Source organism: Adiantum capillus-veneris, chromosome 4, assembly GCF_014529385.1.
Source record: "Adiantum capillus-veneris isolate H3 chromosome 4, ASM1452938v2, whole genome shotgun sequence".
Lineage (NCBI taxonomy): Eukaryota > Viridiplantae > Streptophyta > Polypodiopsida > Polypodiales > Pteridaceae > Adiantum > Adiantum capillus-veneris.
This window is the reverse complement of record NC_140934.1, coordinates 53,940,043-53,964,229: the sequence shown is the minus strand read 5'-3', so window position 1 is coordinate 53,964,229 and position 24,187 is coordinate 53,940,043. Positions and strand designations below refer to the sequence as shown.

The 24,187-nt window shown below is 43.3% G+C and overlaps 1 protein-coding gene across 1 annotated transcript; it reads left to right on the top strand.

Annotated features, from left to right (window-relative positions):
* The first annotated feature begins 2,135 nt into the window (after positions 1 to 2,135).
* Positions 2,136 to 23,768, top strand: LOC147459179 (protein REDUCED WALL ACETYLATION 4-like). Its single transcript, XM_086510495.1, has 17 exons — positions 2,136 to 2,511; positions 2,606 to 3,027; positions 13,511 to 13,596; positions 13,703 to 13,828; positions 13,909 to 13,965; positions 14,051 to 14,123; positions 15,104 to 15,262; positions 18,487 to 18,636; positions 18,739 to 18,994; positions 19,098 to 19,213; positions 19,355 to 19,441; positions 22,336 to 22,424; positions 22,519 to 22,581; positions 22,659 to 22,715; positions 22,792 to 22,888; positions 23,139 to 23,291; positions 23,384 to 23,768. The coding sequence occupies exons 2-17, from the start codon at positions 2,995 to 2,997 to the stop codon at positions 23,390 to 23,392; spliced, it is 1,611 nt and encodes a 536-aa protein (XP_086366621.1). The 5' UTR covers positions 2,136 to 2,511; positions 2,606 to 2,994; the 3' UTR covers positions 23,393 to 23,768.
* Positions 23,769 to 24,187: the final 419 nt, after the last annotated feature.

Below are 24,187 nucleotides of genomic sequence, written 5' to 3'. Positions count from 1 at the left end.
ATGTCTGGTTTTTATGCAGAGCTGTCATCTCTGACTGCATGGCCAATTGCCAATTCCCGGAGTCCTTCATTTGCACTGCTTCCTTGTAACATGAAGGCTCATTGCAATCAGTCAACATGACATAATTCATAGATGGAACAACCCTATCAGGAGGTTGCGTGACACGTCCAGATCTACGCATAATAGGTGGCTCAGGCTCAGCCACAACCTGTGGTTCCACTCTATCCTGTCCTTGCTCCTCTTGAGCTCTGACATTTTGTCTTGCACGTGCAGGTCCATCTTCTTGGAAGACAACTCTTCTAATCTCCTCAACCCTCTCTCGTTTAGAATGATATTTGGATTCATTAAAGTGAACATCATTGCTGCGGACAACCTTTCTGGATTCGGGATCCCAAAGTCTGTACCCCATCTCACCAGAATTACCATAGCCTAGAAAGATGCACTTTCTACTCTTTGGCTCAAGTTTGTTCCTAAATTCCTTTGGAACGTGAGTATATGCCTCACAGCCAAAGACTCTGAGATGCTTGTATGAGGGCATTTTGCCTGACCATACCATCTCTGGCACTGAATCCTTCTGCAAAACCTTGCTAGGAGATCTATTTACAAGATGAACAGCTGTTGATACAGCTTCAGCCCAAAACCCATTTGGCAGCTGTGCATTAGACAACATACTTTTGACCTTCTCTTGTATGGTCCTATTCATCCTCTCAGCAACACCATTTTGAGGAGGATTGTAAGGAGCAGTAAGTTCACGTTTTATACCTTTTGACTCACAAAAGTCTTGAAAGGCCTTTGAAACATACTCTCCACCATTGTCAGTGCGTAAGCATTTAAGCTTCTTGCCACTCTGATTCTCCACAAGTGTCACAAACGTTTTGAAAACACTAAATGCTTCATCCTTGTGCTTGAGAAAGTAAACCCATACTTTCCTCGAGTAATCATCTATAAATGTCATAAAGTAAGAAGCTCCCCCTAGAGATAGGTTAGGCATAGGTCCACACAAATCACTATGAACAAGTGCTAACTGTGTATCTCTTCTACTGCTTCTATGCTTATGTGGCTGCTGTGTTTGCTTACCATACAGACAATGTTCACAGAATTCAAAATCATTAAATGAAAAGCCAGGCAAATAACCAGAACGAGACAAGATTTTCATTCCCTTCTTGGACATATGTCCTAACCTGCTATGCCACAAAGAAACGTTCGGCTGCTCGGTTACATTGATTACATTTTTAGAGACATTTGATACATAAATCATGTAAAGTCCTCCAGACTTTACTCCATGTGCTACTGTCATAGAACCCTTGGATATCTTCCACATGTTCTGTCCAAAAATGGTGACGTAGCCAGCATCATCAAGTAAACCTGTGCTGATCAAGCTCTTTGTAATTGCGGGAACATGTCTCACATTCTTCAGCGTGAAAGAAGAGCCATTCTGAAACTTCAATTGAACATCTCCAACACCTAAGATCTCACATGTCTGCCCATTGCCTAGCCGAACATGATCTTTAGTGGTCACATAAGAGGTAAACCACTCCTTGTTTGGAGACACATGAAGTGATGCCCATGAGTCTATAATCCAGTCACTCAGTGCATTTCCATCAGATGCTGTAAGAAGAGCTGAGTCCATTGTATTCTTCAAGAAGTAGATGTCTCCTGACACTAGACTGTCATCCTCTGCAACAGTGTTTGTCACATTTATTTCTTGAATCTTCACTGAGGACTTGTTCTTCTCACCATGGTCTTCAGCTTTCTCTTTGCCTTTTTTTGCTTTCCATTCTTTGCAGTCTCTTTTCATGTGACCCTTCTTGCCACAATGGTAGCATTCTATGTCACTCTTAGGGGACACTTTAGAGTGAGCCTCATAACTCCTCACATAGGCTACTCTAGGCTAATGGCACCCTCATGAAGTTACAAGTTTGTGAGGTGATAACCAAGCTGCCACATGCACGTCAAAGTCACATTCTTCCTACTAAGAGCGAGACCCCTTACCATACCAATGTACCATGATAAAGGAACGCTTACAAGGCTTAAGGTTTGCGTTTCACGGGGCCCACGTTAACAATTTTCCTTTTGATGTCTGTTTAAAAAAAAAAATAGGTGCCAAGCATTTGCCACCAGTAGCTACAAGGCTTTGCAGGAGGCTTTGGACTACAGACATGGTGATGGCGATGGGGAGTCGGTGGTTGTCGTGAGCAGACAGCGATCTGTTGCTTGCCTTCGAAATACCCTTGTCCCGCGCTCAGATCCATAGCCTCGCTAAGATTCTTGGGCTGTGCTTGCTGCAAGAAAATAGAATAGTACAAGGCCCCATTTGTTCTAGTCGTGAGCTCTTGTAGCCACGCGTAGCCACATTCGGGCGTTTTTCTTCCACGCATTGGAGCTTTCGCCGGAGAAAGCTAAGCGGAAGTGACCCCACACTTCAGCTTCATTGTCGATGTGCATCCGTAGAGTGCTTTCCCCCGTTCTTTACCTTTGCTTACCCGCAAGATAGAGAAAGGAGGGCTGTAGGTAAGAGGACTGTCATTGTCTTCTTCGCTGTGACCCCATTTTCCTTTCCAGTTTACCTGATATTGTTTCGTCACCTTACAAGCTGTTTCTGCAGATTAAGGAAATCACATTACTCTCTGGGTTTGCAAGTCAGAGTCTCAGTCTCAGCACATTGCGTAATCAACGTATCCCATAATAGGGAAGCAGAGTACCCTGATTTGATCTTTTGCCGCAGTATAGAAGAGACACATTCTCCTACATCCCTAAGGGCTCTTAATCTGACAAATCTGGAGTGCAGGCAAGCTCAACTCAAAGAGTGAATGAAAAAGGTGCCCCAACGTTAGTGACTACTGGATCCATCTTTCTGAGAGGTTCCATTGTTTGGAGGCTTCTTCAAAGAATCAGAAGTGTAGAACCATTATAAGATGCTAATTAGTTGCAGATCTGTTGCCCTCTGATATCAAGGGTAGTGACTTCCAAAAGGTTTTACATTTGGCAGAAAAGATGGTAGAGCGAGGGCCAATAACTCCTGGCCAGGTGAGGACGATTTCTCTAGTTCTATTTTTCTAGTCAGTAGCAGTTAGGTGTTCTTTTAAATTGTTTGGCAGATTAAATGGTAATCTATTCTTCTTTGACCAACAATCTGTTAGAGCAAGAAGGCCGTATAATGCATTCTAGATTCTGCTCCCTAAGAGAGAGTGTCGCTATGTAATGTAGCTTGATATTATGTAGTTATTGCGATCTTAAGCAATAATGGTGTCCCTCTGAGATTTTGGGTGTCTTGCCTGTTCAATTTTATCCCTGTGACCTCATCTGTCTTGATCAATGCAGGGATATCTATATATATATATATAGATAGATTTAATTGAGGTCTTTCAAACACCATTGAAAATTAGCCTATCATACAAATCCATATAGCAGTGCTAAAGGCATAGAAAACTTGCAAGACATATCCTTATGCAAGTGTGTAAGTCCCCTAGACATCATGCAATAATAGTGGTCTCAATGACATAAATGTGATGTGCGCAATGGTAATCACAGGGAGTGAGAGCAATAGGGGTGTGAATTGTGAAAGAGGGGGAGGGGATTATGTCAAAACTGATGTACGTGCTATGCAAGGCCCGCTCTCCTTGTTGTGTGGCCTCCTCGTTGCACGCACTAGTCTTCCCCGCTCCCTTTTTTTTTTTGCTAGAAAGGGGAGCTTGGAACCCATTATGTAGTACCCAAGCCTGAAGGCAGAATACAGCTAAATAGGTCAAATCACAAGACATGCTGGTGGTGAAGAAACCCCTAATATATTTAGTAAATAAAAACCGTAGGGGAAAACCACTAGTTATATCGACTACAAAAACAAAGGTTGTGATGACCGTGTTGAGTCGATCTCTCTTGGAGTTGTTGTCGGCTGCTTAGTTGGGTGTTCCTACGCTAGGGTCTGTTAAGAGTTCATGCATCTCTTTGGATTCGTCTAGTTGGTCCCAATTTCTCTCGCGGACAGGTGTTAGGGAGTGGGCTGTTTTGTGGTTGTGCTTGGCCAGTGTGAGGTTGTTTTCTCATGTCGGGATGTGTTTAGCCATGTTTAGCTCAGGGTCTTGGCTCCGTTCCATAGCCATGTAGGCTCCTTTTGCCATAGGGTAGGTAATTTTCCCCGTTGGACTTAAGTGTTCTCCTAGGCCCTAGTGGTCAGTAGCCTCCTTTCTGCTGTTTTTTCCCATTTATGGGATTAATGCTGGGCTGTGAGGGCTGGGCATGTTGGTCAGGCAGCCTCTATGAGAGATATATAGGTGAGAGGGGGGGACCCCTTTAGGTATTGCATTCAGCCCTAGTGGGGGGGCGCCCTCTCTTACGTGCCCCAAGGGCAACGGTTGGAGACGGGCGATAGGCAGCCCTAGTGTTTTTGGTGGGCAGCCATGGCGGGGTTTGTAGGGGTGTGGCGGGCACCTTGTGGAGGCGGTTATTTTGTCATGTGCACATCTAACCCTATGTGCATGTGGACAAGCTAACCCCTATTTCTAGGGTTTAGGACAACCTAGGAAGTGTTCTGGCACCCTTGTGAGCGTGTACTCATGGCATGCATGTCCAAGCAATTTAGATTAGTTGCATACCCTCTGATTGCACATGAGCATAGCTAGTGTCTGCTACGTGTAGGCATTGGGGAGTGTTCCCATACAGTTGCATTAGTACCTAGCCTAGGTATTTATCTGCATGTGAATCACCTCTTATTAGTAGTTCATCAACTTATTAATAAATGACATTTTTGCATCATTTTAGAATTCGTGGGATTTTTAAGTTGCATTGCCAGAACCAGCTTTTATCCCAAATATAAGGGACCCTAGGGATCGCTTCTCAACCATAAGTAAGTACCCTCCGTATCAGCACTAGGACCCGCAGTATCTCAACACCTCTAGTGTTTTTGCTAACAGTTCCACCACCAATATCAATGGCATTTTTGCACCATCAGCATGCAACACCAGATCAATCCTAAAGTTTTCAGCCCAAGCATGAGATCAGCCAACGTTTTCAGTTCAGCCCAAGACATCAGAACAGCCAGCGTTTTCAGATTCAGCGCTGAGATCAGCCAGCGTTTCAGTTTTCAGCCCATCACCGACATCAGCGACAGTAGATCAGCCCATAGCCTTGTCGTAGTTGTAGATCCCAGTAAGCATCCCTAGCGTTTTGCATTCTTAACCCTTAGCCTCGTAGATCCAAGCACCTACCGCAAGGTCCAATCAACATCTCAGCATCTAGGACCATTGTATCAGCATTTGTGCAATCTAAAGCAAATACCTTTCTAGCGTTAGTGTTAGGTGCATCGGAATGAATGTTTGCGCTTTGCTCAAGATGAGTGCTCCGAATTGTGCTCAAGGTTCCTTTTGTTCTTATGGAAGGTAGAGCCTTCCGTTCTTAATGAGGGAATGCTATGATCACAAACAAAGTGAATGGACACTGTGTGTGCAAGTGTATGAGACTGAGAGATAGAGAGAGAAGGGAGATACGACACCGGAGACGTTGTAAAACCCTCCTCCGAAGGCCCCACTCTCGTCGGCGAGAGTGGTCTACTATTGATTGCACAATCTGGTACAAATGAATGCAAGTGACTGATGCAAGTCTAGGCTATGTCGACGATGACGACGGGGATGACGAAGTCGACCTAAGGGCTGAAATCTGCAATCTTTCTACTGCTGTCCAAAAACGCTATGGGCTGAAATCTGCTAATCTTCTATTTGCTGAATTCTGACTCTATGTCGATGACGTTGTCGATGACGACGATGTGACGACGACGCGCTGAAAACGCAGATGCTGAAATCTGCGTTTTCTGGGCTGAAACCTTGCGGAAACAGACCGTGCGGCGAGGAACTGCTGCGGAAAGGTGAGATCTGCGAGGTTCGGGACTTTATCTGCGATGTCTAACTGTTGAAAACTGAAAACGCTGATGGTACTTGACTTTCCGTCGCGATGATCTGCAAAAACGCTAAGGTGGTGTTGCAAATAAAAAACGCTAGGGGCTGAAATTGGTGTTTCTGTCGCCGTGGTTCTGCAAATGCAAAAACGCTAGGCTGATTTGCTGTGGTCTTGTCGCCAGGGATTTGCAAGAGCAAAACGCTGGCTGATCTGTGGTGGTCTTGTCCAAAAATGCTAGCCAAGCTTTTGTGAAGCAAAAACCTAGAAGTCCTTGGGTTCTGCTAAGAAGTTACCTGTTGAGCAAGGTGCTCCTACTGCCTCTTCTGCCATTTAATGCTAACTCTAGTTTGCTTATATACAAACTTAGCAAAATTGCCCTACCTACTTTTGTTGGAAAGTCACTTAAAAATAATAAGTGAAAAATATAAAAAATAGGCTAAATGCACTGGAAAAATCCCCTAACTGATTCTAATGGATTTTGATGGGAATACTGATGATCATGCTGTGTGCAACCAGAGGATATGCATCTATGCTAAGTGACTGGGCATGCACGGTCTACGAATAGACTCACAAAAGTGCCAGATCACTTCTAAATCTAGACTGACTGGACTGACTGAACCCTGATCATGCTGTAGCTTGTCCACGGACACATAGGGTTGGATGTGTCACGTGACATCCCCTCCTTTTCAAAGTGAGGTATTGGTACCGAACTGTATGGCGTCGAGGGAGATCGCCAATAGCATCCGGAATCCTGGAAGGGACTCTTCGCCGGCCCACTCTGAGGTGTGGGTCGTGCGGTACTTGAACTTCGTAAAGGCTGCAATGCTTGCTTCTTTGGGCTGCGCCAAAAGCGACACAAAGTCTTCTGAGTTTCCTTCGATGCTTCAACTTCGTCTAAAGACCTGCTTCTTTCGTCTTCAAGAATCTCCATGGCTGAAAATTCCTGAAACCATTTCCAACACAAAACCATGAACATACCTATTCCATGTAAAGTGACTGGAAAAAATCTTGTCTTTGCTAACGACTGTGTATGCAATGTAGATGAACATAGAGACGGAGTGACAACCCGTTCATCAAACACATGCAAACAATGAGATCGAATCTTTCTCTTATGATCTAGAGCAATCAACTTTGGCAATTCACCATAGAAATGCCCATGCTTGGTGCTCACACTTTCATGTGCTCGTTTGGAAACTGTGTCATGCCAAGGAAGAGACATGGAATGTGACTTCTTTACATACATACTTTTGAGCTTTTCATGAAAATCCGCATACGTTCGTGCTCATCCATGAGAGAAACGTGCTCAACATACAATATGTCATGCCTAGGAAAAGGGATCACATAAAGATGCTGACTAAAATACAGGAAACGATCATGAATGAAACACTTGAACAATGCCTGCGTATCAATCATGCGAACACATAATACTTCCTGTGAGGGTTCCTTGGACCTAGGCTTAAGAGTCAAGATCGCTTCTTCCTGAATGATCGAATCGTCCTGTGGGGGTTCTTTGGACCTTGACTCGAAAGCCAAGATCGGTTCTTCGTGATTGATCGAATCTACAACGAGGTTAGCTTCGCTAGAAAAAGCATCCACTAACTCATCATCGTTGTGAACAATCACATCTTGATCATGCAAAACATCATGCTTGTCAGTTTCATCCAAATCATCATGCTCATCATTATCATTCAAATCATCATGCTTCTCATAATCATGCAAATCCTGTGTGTCATGCTTTGGAGAAGAAGCGACTGAGAGAGTCTCCGTCTCCTGAATCTCTTGCATCGGTGCCGATACTTGAGACAAGAGTCTCAAGAACTCTTGTATGTGTCGGTCGCGCCGTTCTTGTCTTGCCTTTCTTTCGGCTTCTCTTTCTGCTTTGTCTTCTGCGTGTCTGCGTTCCATTTCTGCTTTTCTTTCTTTGCATTCACGATCAAATTCTACCATTCTTTCTGCATTTCTTGCTTCGCGTTCTAAATTCTGTTTCAGAAACAATTGCTCCAAAGCCTCCATAGGAGTTAGTGCAATCTTTGACGTAGATGTGGAAAGGGGAGGGTCAGAAAAACCTCTTGGTGGGGAAAATTCGTCTTCGCCTCTCTCATGCTCATCACCTCCAAGCAGAAGTATCCATTCTGCTTCGAGTGATGACCATTCTGAAGTCGTGGGTTCTTGTGGTCTTGGGTTCTTAAGTTCATGAGGAACTTGGGTTCTTGAGGTTCTTGAGGTTTTCTTTCGCTTGCAAACCGCATTTGAGAAGGATCTTCTCTTCACCCGAGTTCTACTCCTTTCCGCGGGTGCACCCCTTGGCGCCCTTGCGCTCACACCAAGGTTGCTTTTTCCCACCTCACGTCGATTGCACGGTCCGCTCTCAATGAGTGAAAAGAGACACAAGGGGAGGCTGGACAAGCCCTTCTTTCTTGGGTACGTGTCACTCTTCAACAAAACACGATTAGGAATCGACACGCCCAAGCGAACTTGGGTTCGTGCGACCTTAACAAGCAAAAAAAATTCTGTGGTTCTTGTGGTTCTTTCCTTGAGTGATACAGAACACTGCCAAAGCTTTGATACCAATGTTAGGTGCAACGGAATGATTGTTTGCGCTTTGGTCAAGATGAGTGCTCCGAACTGTGCTCAAGGTTCCTTTTGTTCTTATGGAAGGTAGAGCCTTTCATTCTTAACGAGAGAATGCTATGATCACAAACAAAGTGAATGGACACTGTGTGTGCAAGTGTATGAGACTGAGAGATAGAGAGAGAAGGGAGATACGACACCAGAGACGTTGTAAAACCCTCCTCCGAAGGCCCCACTCTCGTCGGTGAGAGTGGTCTACTATTGATTGCACAATCTGGTACAAATGAATGCAAGTGACTGATGCAAGCCTAGGCTATGTCGACGATGACGACGGGGATGACGAAGTCGACCTAAGGGCTGAAATCTGCAATCTTTCTACTGCTGTCCAAAAACGCTATGGGCTGAAATCTGCTGATCTTCTATTTGCTGAATTCTGACTCTATGTCGATGACGATGTCGATGACGACGATGCGACGACGACGCGCTGAAAACGCAGATGCTGAAATCTGCGTTTTCCGGGCTGAAACTGTAAGCCTTGCGGAAACAGACCGTGCTGCGAGGAACTGCTGCGGAAAGGTGAGATCTGCGAGGTTTGGGACTTTATCTGCGATGTCTAACTGTTGAAAACTGAAAACGCTGATGGTACTTGACTTTGGGTCGCGATGATCTGCAAAAACGCTGAGGTGATGCTGCAAATAAAAAACGCTAGGGGCTGAAATTGGTGTTTCTGTCGCCGTGGTTCTGCAAATGCAAAAACGCTAGGCTGATCTGTTGTGGTCTTGTCGCTAGGGATCTGCAAGAGCAAAACGCTGGCTGATCTGTGGTGGTCTTGTCCAAAAACGCTAGCCAAGCTGTTGTGAAGCAAAAACGCTAGAAGTCCTTGGGCTCTGCTGAGGAGTTGCCTGTTGAGCAAGGTGCTCCTGCTGCCTCTTCTGCCGTTTAGTGCTAACTCTAGTTTGCTTATATACAAACTTAGCAAAATTGCCCTACCTACTTTTGTTGGAAAGTCACTTAAAAATAATAAGTGAAAAATATAAAAAATAGGCTAAATGCACTGGAAAAATCCCCTAACTGATTCTAATGGATTTTGATGGGAATACTGATGATCATGCTGTGTGCAATCAGAGGATATGCATCTATGCTAATTGACTGGGCATGCACGGTCTACGAATAGACTCACAAAAGTGCCAGATCACTTCTAAATCTAGACTGACTGGACTGACTGAACCCTGATCATGCTGTAGCTTGTCCACGGACACATAGGGTTGGATGTGTCACGTGACAGTTAGAGAGGGGGGCCCTTGGAGGGGGGTTTGATACCCCATCTGGTGTCGGTCTTCTCTCTCTCTCTCTCTCTCTCTCTCTATCACTCACAGAACCTTCATTCATAGTATCATTCTCTCTTCTCTCTCTAGTCTTTGCACATCTCGTGAAGTAAAGGAACCTTGAGTACGCACTGAGCACTCATCCTGATCATTCACCATCAATCACTTCTGTTGCACATTACATTGGTATCGGAGCTTTTTGCTGTGCTCGGTATCACCACTCAAGAAAAGAACCTCATTTATTTTGTCAAAGAATCTTCGTGTCCCTGTCTCGGACTTAGTAGCCACTCCCACCCTTAGTCCATCGCGCATTGGGCGCTCTCCCGTCTTCATCGCTCTGTCTTAAGGGCAATTAAGCCATAAAAGAACCACACAATTTTTTTCTTTTTTGCTTGTTTGAGATTGCACGTAATCCAAGACGACTTGGGGGTGTCGATCTCTCTAATCTGTGTTTTTGAAGAGTGATAGGTAACCCAGAAAAGGACTTGTCTAGCCTTCTGTCACAAACTGTTGACGTGTCAAACCACTGAAGAATTGAGCCTACGTACAGATCGTAGAAGAAGCTTTCACCAACTTACAAGTCCTTGCAGAGTGGGCCTAATTTTAAAGAAGTTCCCACCAAGTTATGGGGCCCCGTTTGATGGGGCCCAAGTCCCAACAACTTAAGCAAGACCCACACACTACAACCTAGCATAAAAGAAGGATGGCGTGGCGCTGTTGTACGGAGCCCTCGCAAAATGCGTTGACAGACTGATGATGTGGCAAGGTGTATGGACACCTACACCCGAACAACGTGTTGACAGCCTGTTGACGTGGCAGTACGGACTCACACAAAAAGTGCTGACCGTTTACAGCACTGCCAGCTTTTGGACCAGGTGTCTTTAGAACTTGATGCTTTTCATGTAAACTTCTTTTAGAGGCCAAGGGCCTTTAAATATGACCCATGGGCTCCCACCCATGGCAGTCTACCCGCGGGAGATGCCATGGGAGTTGTACCTTGTTGATGCAATATAAAGAAATACCGAAAGGGGCGCCAAGATTTGGGACCAGTGCTCTCTTGGGATGGAACTCCGCCACTCCGCATCTCATATGTCGTGTATCTTTTTCAATCCAGTTGTTATTTGAAGTGCTTAAAGTTATTCAGTTTGTTCTTTTCCGTTGGCTGGTGGTGCTCGTCCTGTTACACTTTCCTTCGTTCCTTTTTTCCACTATCCTCCCAGAACGTCGTTGCTGCCTAGGCTCAGCGTGTGGGTATGCCTTTGCTGCTGCATCATGTAGTGTCTCTGTCAATATATATCTGAGCTCTCTTAGAGGCCTCCTCGGATCCTATGTACATAAGCGTCTGTAGATACCATCTATGTAGACAAAATCAATCTCCGAAGTAAAAGTGTATCGGGTTTGTGTAGATGTCTGAGCGAGTCAAGCTGTGCTAAACTGGAATGAGACGGTAAATGTGACGAGGGCGTGATCTATTGCTACCCCAATAGGCATGGGCCCGACTGCAAAGTCCTGAATAGAGGGTATGAAACTGGGCTGAGCCAAAACATAATCCATTGTGCTAGCCCCATGTCTATGAGGAAAACAAGTGAACCCACTCGACGCTAGAAATCTCTGGAGGCCATTCAAGATGGCCCGTCCACGTGCAATTCCCAAATCTGTCAGATATCCCCCATATCCAGTGTGCTTTTCATCCTGCGAACGCTTGGCCAATCCCATATCACTACTAACATCCAATTCTCTCAACATTTCCTTAGGAAAGCTATCTAAGATTGGCCCATCTTGGCATTAAAGTCTCCCAGAAGAATGGCATGTCCATCCTTAGAGAACTTCCATTTGTCCTCATCCAATATCATGTAGGGTGACTGCCCCTTGAGCGATGCATAATGAGATGTGTTGGGGGCAAAATAGCAAATTGCAATGTAGAGTGGCCTCCCTGTCTCCCCTCTCACCCGGACCCACATAGATTTGGCCTGCTCATCTCTTCGAACAATACGAATGAGGGGTTGAAGATCCTTCTTGAATGGGACTGCCACACCTCCTTACCCCCATCCTCTATGCATTGATCTCACATCCTGCCTACAAGTAGTCTGCCAATGGTATCCCATCACTCTAGGTAATGTGCCGCCAGGAGTCTGATGCGTCTCCGAGTAAAAAATAATGTCTCTTTCCTTAAAGCTATCCTCAAATGCGCCTACATCTAGCTTCATTGATCCATTGCAATTCCTTGCTGCCATTTTAAGGTTGGTCCCATAGGTCTCGCACCGTCATTCGGTGTGTTTTCCAGCACTACTACTCTCCCTCCCCTGTAGAAAGCAATTTTCCCTTTCTCCCTTGCCGCCTTGATCTCTGGCATCAGCTCTTGCATGTGTGCTACTTGTGCTAGGGTGAGGTCATCACCCAAAAATATCCAAGTTTGCTTGAGTGCTGGTCTCTTCTTCAAGGATTCCTTCCTAGCTTCCAGTGTAAGGAAACGTATAATGAGTGCTCTTTCCTTGGGGCTTCCTTTCGCATCACTTCCCTTCTTGCCAACTCTCCAAGCACCTGTGTGGTGTGGGTTGACTAACACCCACGCGCTTCAAGAGTTCTTGCACTTCTTCGTCTACTTTTCCAGTGTCTTGGAGACCGGTAACACGCACATGAAGGGCTTTGGTCTTCCTCGTTTGCTCCTCCTCAATTGTCATGTTGATGATAGTGGATGTCGTGTGGCTTCATGCATCTTATCTTTTCCTTTCTTTGTGTCCTTGATCCACTTTTCAGCTTTGTCAACCTTCTCTTGTGTTGTGAATAGGTGCTCGCCCCATGAAGAGGTTGTTCGTGCCTTTTGCTCCTCTTCCCGTGGAGTTTTCACTTGTTCCTTAATGCTTTCGAGCTCGTTTATCATTGAGGGCTGATTTTCACCTTCCTTTGTGGTGTCTTTTTACAAGTTGCGAGTTCTCCCTTAAGTGCTTCGATCAGTGCATCCTTTTCGTTCATGCGTTCTTCCGTTTTTGATTTCCAGGATTCAAAAGCAGCAAGTGCACCGTCTAATCTCGTTTGCATCACACATTCCATTACATTCACTTCTGCCCTCACTATAATCTGCATTTCGGCCTTCAATGATGTGTACATCTCATCACTCTTTACTAGCATTTCTTTTCCAACTCTTTCCTCATTTCTGCATACATAGCTTTTTTGTAAGTCTCCGCATTTTCATACATCTCTTTTTCAATGTCACCCCTCGAAAGGCTTAGCTCCGCCTTAATCATCACGTGTACTTTTTCACAAATTAAGTCATCCTTGACTTTGGAAAGTTTCTTTGCTCTCAACCTGGCGTTAGTGTGCTCTCTCGAAACCTCCGCCTAAATGAAGCTTTTGATTTAGGCGGGGTTTTATAGATATTGTCGTTCCCGAGGTCAGCCGGCTGGTCCATTCAAATAACCTTTCTATCACCCAAGTATGGTAGATCGGTTATCCCAGTTCCGTCTTGAATTTCAGGTCAATTTCAGGTCTTGTGTCAGATAAATCTTTGAGGTCTCTTGGGATAGTTCCTATGATGATAAAACTTCTTCTCTCTCCTCTTCTTCTCTCTCATGAGATTTTGCCTTTTTTTTCTGATGTGCCAGCCTTTTGTCATGGGGATACTGAGGCAGGTTATATAATTGTTGCGCTTGTTTTTTATGTCGGTAAACTTTGGTGTTTTGTTCAATTTTTTGGTGCCTAAAGCTGAGTTTGTGGGTTGTGATCAGGTGTCATTCTTTCTTGCAACTGTTCCTATAGTCACTGCCTGGGTATATGCTGAGTTTTTGCGCCATAGGAAGCACGCAGCTAAAGTGTAAGTTGCTTTTTAGTCTTCACAGTTTTAGCTTATTGACTGCTCTCTATTCCACCTCTTTGCCCTTTAAAGTTTCTCAAGTTGGCTACACTTAAACTGCTAGCAGGCATTCAGATGTCAAACTTGTGGAGCGAAGTAATGGAGGCGGGAATGAGGAGGAGACTACAGTTTTACTTGAATCAGGACAGTTGGGAAAGGTTTCTACTCCATCTGTCAAGGATCAGTTATTTAGGTGAGAAGATGTGAGATTGGGTTCTGATTGGGCAAGCTATAATTTCTTCACAAAGAGCTTATACCAGCAGTTTGTTGCAGGTTTTTGACGTTGAATGAGAGTTTTCTTCTGGAGAATCGGACAACCTTACGGGCAATGTAGGTGTTTTTTTCCCTGATCTCTGCTCATATAGGATTCTTGGGATAGAAGAGTTTACAAGTTATATTTTTGAATGAATTGCAGGTCAGAATTTATAGCTTTGCTGCTTTACTATTTCCTCTGTGATCGGACAGAACTTTTTGGTGAAACCACGAAGGTGTGTTTTCACTTATTAGCAATGTCTTTTATTAATGCTGTACTATTATTTAAACTGCTTCTACGACTGGAGTTTTGGAGAGTTGTTCAATATTATCATGCGAGTCTTGGAAAATTGTCCAACATGGTCATCTTTGACAGCTTTCTAAAGAAATGGGGAAGTTGAAATGGGTTGAAACTCTGCTGGATGGAAAAGCTCTTGTACATCATAGGTGAACTGTTTGTTTGAAAGGAGAAAGGAGGTCGTGGCATCAGTGGTTTTCAGATTGTCTTGGTGAAAGGCCTGTAAGATCAAACTGCAGCTGCTTGAAAAGTTACGCTTCAAGTATGAAAAAACAGTCAGATTTCTTTTAGAATATCGAGTATATTGTGGGTGAATCTCAAAAGAAGGGTCAAGGTATGACTTAGGCCATTTTCTCATTTGAGGTGGCTATACCATACCACCATTCTCAGCAAAGCCCAAACTTCAACCTTGCTGCATTTATGATGGTGTATGTCCTATCAATCATGCTTTTGTTCTACGTTTACTTCTGTTAAGTGCAAGGCTTCATTAGGGCCCATTCTGCGCTTCATCTCTGGAGCTTTAACTGATGCTTAGTACACAGATGTTCGTATGCATGCATCTGGGTGTGAAGTGTGTGAAAGCATTGACCTGCACCTACTAGGGTTGTGTTATTTTGTCATACCTGGGCGTGATGGAGCTGATGGTTAGATTGCTTTGTGGGGGTGGGTGATTACCTTGAGACTTGAGTCTTGAACTTCCAGCGCTCAGAACGTTATTTTCATCCTTCTAAAATTTTCTCTGTAATAATGCTTTGAAAGTTATCCAACCTCTGTTACAATGCACAGCTTTTTTTGCAGCAGAGGCTTGATTCCCTGCACATTTTATTTAATCTCCTATTGAGCGATTCTGTGCTTGTACTTCATTGCTTTTGCCTCGAAGGCATCTCTTAATTTTTACGAATCCCATTTGTTTTGCAGAACTACAACAGGGATCTATTTATTTTCTTGTATCTCTTATTAATTTGTGCTTCAGCCATAACTTCTCTCAAGAAGCATGTAGAGAAGGCGGTTGCATCCAATAGGCCAATACTATATCTGAATCGGCATCAGACAGAGGAATGGAAGGGATGGATGCAGGTAATTTGTTTTTGTTTTCTTAATTGCCCGTAATACTGAATGTATTGCTTAGGTAAATTAGCTTGTAACTATTGGGATTCTTGTGTGATGCACTGTATTATTGTTTGTGGGCCTATTGGGAATTTCAATGTCCCTATACAAGTAGAAAAATTAGCTTAATTCCAGTAAGTATCTGCGATTGGTCCAGCACTAGGATGTGATGGAGCCATGGTGATTAACGGCATGCACAGGACTATGTAATATCGTGCATTTCATGTCTATCTTATTTTGCATTTAATAAAGTCTGCCTGTAATGATCAAATCGTTCTGTGTGATTGATAATTTGTGAAAGAAGAGATGTGTTTGATCACTGTGCATATTCAGATCTTAGATTGTGTAACATGTTATGGAAAGTGAGCTTGAAGTTTGGACCTGCCTTGCTCTCAAGCAGCGTGTCTCAGTTCTTAGACCATCTAACATTTCACAAAAAGTGAGTATCAGATTTAGACAAGCCTTGCTCTTAAGCAGTTTGTCCAATAGTCAAGAGTATTGGCTCCATATTGCTATCAAGTAGGACTCCTGTAATGCCAGGGCTATATTCATACTTATGACTGGAGTAGCATACATATGGCTGAAACAATCTGTGGCTTCGGTAGGAAGCAGCTACGTTTTGTTGTGCCTAGATGTTTTATTGCAGTCAATTTTAAGATTGAAATGCACTTGAATGCAAGCCTTGCTCACTCGTAGAGTAAATTTTCCTCGTTCAAAATGCGAAGAGTTTGCTTATGTGACGGAGTAAACCTTTTTTTGGCAAAATTAAAGCTGTACTCTATATCTCCTAATGGCTGAACACAAAATAAGTTCAATACATACTGCAAGAGAACCATTAAGAAATGGAGAGCACATGGTTTAATATGAAGATTCTACACCAATCAGCAAGGCTATCAGAGGACACAATGGGTGGAGGAGAGAGAGTTGCAATGGAGAAGAGAATGAGTTGGAGAGGCAACCCAATCATAAGAAAAGTCCATGCAAGAATGCTAGATTCAATGAGAAGACTAGGAGAGAAAAAAGGTGGAAGTTCTATAGGTGCTCGAGATCTGCAGAATATCTGGGGGGGCACTACATTTATCTGTAAGGAGAGGGCAAGCCTCTATGTATAAAAGTAGAAACCAGACAAATTGGCCAAAGCAGACAATGCAGAGAAGGGAGGGGGGGAACGTCAAGGAGGCTAGCCGAGCTCAGACGATCAGTCATCAGGCATGTACACATCAGTGACATGACATGGTTTAATACGAAGATTCTACACCTACTAACAAGGCGATTAGAGGACACAACTGGTGGAGGAGAGAGAGTTGCAACGGAGAAGAGAATGAGTTGGAGAGGCAACCCAACCATACGAGAAGACCAGGCAAGAATGCTAGATACAATGAGAAGAGTAGGAGAGAAAAAAGGTGGAAGCTCTATAGGTGCTTGATATCTGCAGACTATATGTGGGGCACTCCATTTATATCTAAGGAGATGGAAAGCCTGTATGTATAAAAATTAGAAACCTCACAAATTGGCCAAAGTGGATGATGCAGAAGGGGGGGGAGGGGGGGGTGTTGTATATGAAGGAGGCCAGCTGAGCCTAGATGATCAGTCATCAGGCATGTACACGTCAGTAACATGACAAAGGTTTAACTCACTGAGAGCAGCCTGACTGTGCAGTCAATGAGTTTAACCTGAGAGACCTAATGAGTCAATTTTGAATTATCAATTTATCGGGCCTTTTGATGTGTTTAGTTTTGTTTGGAAAAGCACACACTATCTAACAGGAAGCCTGAAGGTCCAGACCATGTGTGACTATCTGGCAAGGTAATGCTCCAGCAAGTTGATGTTACTAGAGTGCACAACAGAGGTGGAAGAACAGTTGCAATGGAGCAAAGAGTGAGTTGGCAAGGTAAGGGAGCAATGCCTATCATACAAGAAAGACTATGTATGAATGCTTGATCCCAATGAGAAGCATAGCAGCTAAAATACGTGTATTTTATTTAGAATATGGGACGTCCCGTATCAAAATGTGCAAAACGTTTTCTATTCTAGCGTTTTGTTTTCCTCAAAACTATTCTATTTTAATGTCTTTTGCTAGTTTCTCAAGTGTGTTTTAGAGCTTTGTGGTGCTTGTTTATGTATTATGGTTAAACATTGAAGAGTCATTAAGGAGGTGCAGATCTTGCTTCATTTGTCCTTATTAAAGTATAATATCTAAAAAAGTTGACGTATTTTATCTTTGATTCTTGAAAATACGTGTTGTACACGTATTGTACGCCACATATTAAATGTCCCTTCCCAAAAAAATGGCCAAAAGTCGATAATACTGAAAGTGAGAGGCCTAACCAGGAGGCTAGTAAGCCTAGGCGATTAGTCATAAGCAATGTACACAGTCTAAATCAATTGCTCCCAAGTGAAGGGTGGCCTACCCACCACGAAGTGCTGTGCATGCTTTGAAAGAGGATCAAAGCATTAAGAGTGAAGGCAATGAGCATTTGGTAGGTGAACCTCTTAACTCCTTGTCACAAGAAAAGCAAAATAATGCTTAAAAGGCTTTGAATCGATGTGACAGAGACCAGGCAGTCCATATCCAAACAATTAACAAAATACGGATGCAAAGGTCTAACAAACCAGTTAATCTGTAGACAAAGGAAAGAGGTGTTTTGGGTAGTCAGTAACCTATTAGCGAGTCCACCACCACTGAGTGTGAGAAGCTTGATTAATCACCAAAGATTTAGGGTTGCTAAAGTTGAGGCAAAACAAGAAGTCAAAGTTGGGAGTAATTGCTAGGTGGAGAAGGAAATTGGCAAATGGTGAGAGGGGCCAAAGCAAGGACCATGGTTGGTTGAAGCAAATGAGGTGTTAAACATCATTTAGAATTTGCAGTCGTCCATCGAGAATGTCACGTGCGCGCCAGGTTTGTCTGCCTTGTGGGCGGAGAGCAGTCTCAGCAAGAGCATGGAGGAGGTCATAGCACAGCAGCAGGAAGAGCGGTGCATCAAAACCTTAGCACACCCTATTGTCTCTCTTCTCTCTCACCCCCGGACATAACACTTGTTTGCTTTTAAATTCTCTTTTCTGTATCTTTTGAGCAATAGTGATGCTATGTTATGGAAATTATCACAAGTTTATTAGCTTCTGTTTGCCTTTTGGCATGACAGCTTTACGCACGTAAGTTTCTGTTGCATTTGACGTTGTTTTTGATCATACAGGTATTATTTTTGCTATATCATTATTTTGCAGCTGTGGAGATTTACAATGCCATTCGAATCTTTATAGCAGCTTATGTCTGGATGACTGGCTTCGGAAATTTCTCTTATTATTATGTTCGGAAAGATTTTAGTCTTGGCCGTTTCTGTCAGGTATCACCACAGTTGCTAGCACACAATTATCTTATTCTTTAGTCGAAATATGACATGTAAGTCAATTCATTACCAAGGTGCTCAAACCATGTTTCTTTGCAGATGATGTGGCGTCTCAACTTCCTTGTTCTGTTTTGCTGCATCATACTTAACAATGACTACATGCTCTACTATATTTGTCCCATGCATACTCTGTTTACCGTGATGGTTTATACAGCCCTTGGGCTTTTCAATAAATACAATGAGGTGGGATCTGTCATGGCTATCAAGATTCTTTCGTGCTTTGCTGTGGTTATTGCAATATGGGAAGTTCCTGGCGTCTTTGACTTTCTATGGAGCCCTTTTACATGGCTTGTAGGTGAGGATTGAGAATGCTCCAGTTTTCAGTTGCGTATAATTTGCTAGGTAAATTTTGAGAAGATAACCTTGCTTTTACTCTAAACAATACATGTGTGCTTCAGGTTATAGAGATCCTAGGAAGCCGGATCTTCCATTATTGCATGAATGGCATTTCAGATCAGGCCTTGACCGCTACATTTGGATCATTGGGATGCTGTATGCCTATTTTCACCCAACGGTGCACACTCTACTTCCCCAAGCTTCGTTTGTGCCTATAAATTTCATTGCTGAACAGGAAGTGTCATTTATGAGCTGGACTCTGCTTATAATTAATTATAAGCACGTTATCAATTACAATCGATTGTGCTTTTGAATATAGGTGGAAAGATGGATGGAAAAGCTGGAGGAAGCAGAATGGGGGAAAAGGGTTGTTATAAAGTCTTGTATTGTTGCTAGTTCTCTTTCTGTAAGTCAATCAAGCCCCCTTTTCTCGCTCGTCATCTCCTATTTATCGATCTTGCAAAGATTTACAGCATTTGAAATTAAGGCCATGACTTGAATGCGAGAAACATTTGCAAAAGTATACTTGGTTAGGGGAAATAGATTTTCTGGTTAGTTGGCCTGCCAGTTCTGTGGACTTTGTTTTTGGAGATTGTTTGTGATATCAACTGTTGAGATTGGAGAGGTGCATTGATGCTGAAATATGGGAGATAGAGCTTCTCAGCTTCTCATATCCGATTACATTCAGGTGCATGATAATCATTGCTCTGGATATTCTTATCATACTTGTAAAGTTTAGTTTAGTCCCTTGTACTATTGACTTCGCTGGCATCTGTTAGGAAAGTTGTTCTGCTGACATTTTGGACATCAGGTATTTTCACGGTTGGTACTACGCCCATTTGTCATTCTGGAAGGCACCTATAAACAATTGATTGAGGGTTGTTTTCTTAGAGAATGGAGTTTGCAGTAGTTGTCAGATCGTTGCAAATGTTTCAAGTTAGTGATACTAACTCTGCACAACAGCGCTCATAATGCACTTCCTTTTTGGTAATTCTGACTGAAGACTCTAGTGCCAAAACATGCATCTCAATGGTCATGTAATGCCAAGGGCAGACAGGGGGGTCACCAGGCCAAGGGCCGGCTGCTAGGTGTGGACATGGGATTCTAAGTATGGATGGCCAAGGGCCTATATTATGCGTGGTAGGGTGGAGAATCCTTTATGGCAGTTCCCTCAGTCTTAAAGGTCAAGTAATGTTCCTTGCTCAAAGACTACTCGGAAGGGTAGTCAAAATATACCCAAGATGCAAGTGTCTAAAATACTGGTCATTATTTGCCAATTGGTGCTGCACCTGACATTCCCTCTTGCTTAAATTGGTTGTTGGTGTAGGCTGTCCAAGTAGTTCTTCAATGCTGTGGGTATTTTTGCAAAAACTCTTGGTATAATCAAACTTGACCATGTGTAATTGTCTCTAAATTTGGCAAGCTACCTCTACCTCCTTCCTAACTAGGCTTCTATTAGTGATTATCAAAGTCCATGAAGATGGAAGTCATCATCGCATAGAAATGTCGTTGCAACATTGGTTGTTTGGAAATGCTACAAAAGTATTCTTCCTCTTTGCGATGTACTTGTGAAAGTCTTCGATTGAAAGATAAAAGCTTCTTGTGCTTTGGCAATTCTTTCGTTCACTGACTCCATGATCTTTGCTTTTGTCTCTATCGTTTGATTATCTCCTATCGGAGGGGAACGACCTGTGCCAAGATGGAGGAGACTGATTACCAAATGTTGCTCTAGAGAAACTTCTACTGACACTAGGCGAGAGAGTGTTGTTGGGGCTAGCTAGTGCAAAGGGTAAATGAGATTCTTATGTGCTCCTGGAGGATTTGAGCCTAAAATCACCTTTGTGAGCATGGGGATGTTCAAGATAATTAACCTTGTTCTTGTGAGAACAAGTTACAACTTAACGGCAACCAAATTTGGACATCTCGTCATCCCCCTCTTCCCCCAAACCCCCTATCTTGATGGCCGAGAAAGGACCTCTAGTGTCCTTTCCCCTGTAATAACTTCTCCCACCATGGTTCCCGGCCTCTGCCGGTTGCCACGTGGCTGCAGTTATTATGGGGAAAGGACACTAGAGGTCCTTTCCCCTAGAGGTCCTTTCCCTTAAAGATGGCGAACTAGAGTATGTAGAGGAAGGGAGAATAACAAAGTACACAGTAAGTGAGAGGAAGCAGGGACATCAGGATAGGTAATGCGGGGGGTCGAGCAGTCATAGGAACAATTTGTTACTAAGAAACGACAGTTGGTCGAGGTGCAGCATAGGACAATAATCAGTGAAGATGCTGAAAGTCCTCTTGGATGTGAAACACTTTGTATGTCGTGCACCAAGTCCACAACATAATCTTGACCTTGTGTGACTCAGAAAGTGAAATATCTTCACTTGTTTGATACTGGTTGGTGGAATTGTTGAATCAGAACCTGGAGGATCCATTAAATGTACTGGGAGTATCGCTCTTCTAGCAAGAAGCAGTTGAGCTGTGATATTACTATTTTTGCAGAAGGGGTGCGAGCAATGCATTATGTATCAACTGTGATTGTCCGTGGAAACTGCGTGATCATATTCTGTAGAAGAATATCGTAAACCAGAGAGAATCAGGTTTAGAAGAGAAAATTAGGTCTCCCAAGGAAGAGGACAGTTTCTAGACAGAAAATCGCTGTGCAGCTAGGAGATTTCTTGCTTCGACTTGGAGCCACCTTTCTGAAGTTAAGGTCTCTGTCACTGGCTAGAAGGAAGCTGTGATTGGCTGCTTTGGCTAGTGACAGGAGCCCTTACCCGAAAACCTGTTACACCAGCTATTCTAGCTTCTAGAGCTATCCACTAGCACTCTGGCTAGTGGTGATTGTCACCATGTGTGTGCCCAAGGTCCTCTCATTTAGGTGATCTGCTACATGGGTGGTGATGGCACGAATGTGTACCTGGACACTGGACAAGGAGCTTGACTATGCTCTAGATTAGATTCCCTCTCTTTTTGCGTGGTCTTAACATTTGTGCCATGGAAGTGGCCTTTTCTCCTTTAGTCCCAAGGACGCTTAGTTCATTAGCACATGGTTTATTTAACCACCGCTCTTTGATCAAATTGACCGTGATTAAGCCATTCATTTTTAAAAATCAGCGTGGGTTAAGGAGAATCAGAACATTGACATCTGTCCATTTTCGTGCCCCTAAGGTGAGACTTCAAAAGACATCAAGGTCTTATGAATGTGTGCTTTCCTTTCCAGTGAACATCATGCACTCTGTTTAACTTTCCAGTAAGTTGTTATTGTAATCCACCAGTTGATGATCAGGGTGACTTACGTTGCAGGCTGGTTATTTATGGTATGAACATGTATACAAGCTGGACAAGTTGAGCTATAACAAAGCCCATCCTTACACATCTTGGATACCGATTACGTAATACTTTGAATGCTATACATCAATATCCTTAAATATTTTCTTTCTTGTTTCACTTTTTTAATATTTGCAAATGGTGTTTTACTTGCTGCAGGGTCTACATCTGTCTGCGAAACTGCACACAATCGTTGCGGTATCGATCCCTGACACTATTTGCGTAAGTGGAGGAGGGAGGTTAGCGTTTTGAGCTTTGTGGTTGATGGTTGTGATAACCTATTCTTGTTTGATTTACAGTTGGCTGGGGAAAATAACCCTAGAAACATACATTGGACAGCTTCATATATGGCTGAGGTAGGCTTTTTTTCAGACAGGTTTCTGAAGTTTTAAATTTGGTCTTTAGATATTTATGTGTGTCGCTTTTACCCAGATCTGGAATACCCAATGGACAGCCTCGGTTGCTACTTTCTCTCATCCCAGGCTATCCAATGGTGAACTTTTTATTGACGTCTGCAATCTATCTACTGGTATGTACCATTACCACACTATACCTTGTGCTACGTACTTTCAGATCAGACCTTATCTTTACATTATGGTGCCTATAATCAAAGCATGTTTACTATATTTAGTATGAGCTTGCCCATGTTTAAGTTTGCATGGGATGAGTTACCTCGTGTGCACGAGGTGTGTTCCCTCACTCCTGCACACAGACAACCTCAAGGTGAGGGATTATGTTGTCTGCCAGGTTTCTCAATAAGGGGTGCTTTGTTTCTACAGGTATCGCATCGATTGTTTGAGCTGACAGGAACATTGAAAAATGCGTTCGTGCCGAGCAAGGATAACAAAAAGCTTCTTCAGACAGCAGCAGCAGGAGCAGCTGTGTCCTTTGTCCTTTACGTGTTCTCATTTCTTCTGGTCAAGATTCCTCAGGTATTTTTCTTTAAGAGTTCCAGATATGGCACGTATGGTGAATCATAGATTCTTCCAAGGTTTCTAGTAACAGAGCCCTCTGTTTGTAGCAGGTACTCTAAATTTTTGAAATGGGCTATTAGCATATTCTGGGGGTGCATCCCGATGGGCAAAATGCAGTGGCGGCGGTGGCTATATGAGATGGCCAACTTGCGGATACCCGTCTATTGGTAAAATGTGAGAGAAGTTTCACATCATAGCCACATTGGGCGTTTTCATTCTTTCCTTGCTTTTTGTACACAGTATTGTATACATGAGGCTATATCAATAATGGCAGTTCTAGGCAGTCTCTCAGGCATGGAGTAAGCTGAAGCTGAGTTCCCTTTCCAGCATTGGATCTTGTATACTCACATATTACAGCTTTGAGCATCATTCATTTGTCTATTGAAGGCTCCTTGAACTTAATTCTTTTTCAATGCAACTGCCGATTGGATGCAAGTCTCTCTCTCTCTCTCTCTCTCTCTCTCTCTCTCTCTCTCTCTCTCTCTCTGCCTGCTTTCCTACGAGGCAGGTTCCGTAGAATGCTTGCATGCCACTGTTTTTTGCTGTCCAGAGGTGTTTTTGATCGATGTAATTTGTGTATTGGGTGAATAACATTGAGGTTAATTGCTACTGAGAAACAATCCCTGAAACAGGAAAGAACACTTGCCTATAGAGTGCAATAGGCAACAGCCATCTATTTATAGGTCCTTGGACAAGAGATCTGAATACAGCGTGGAATAAAGTCTAAGCAAAGCCTATTTAACTTAGGAGCTTAAGATGGGAAGCTACCCAGATGAGAAAATGATGTATGAGATTAGAGGCTTATTGCTACTCCAGACATTTGAAATAGCAGCACGTTGTCCGTTTTTGATGGT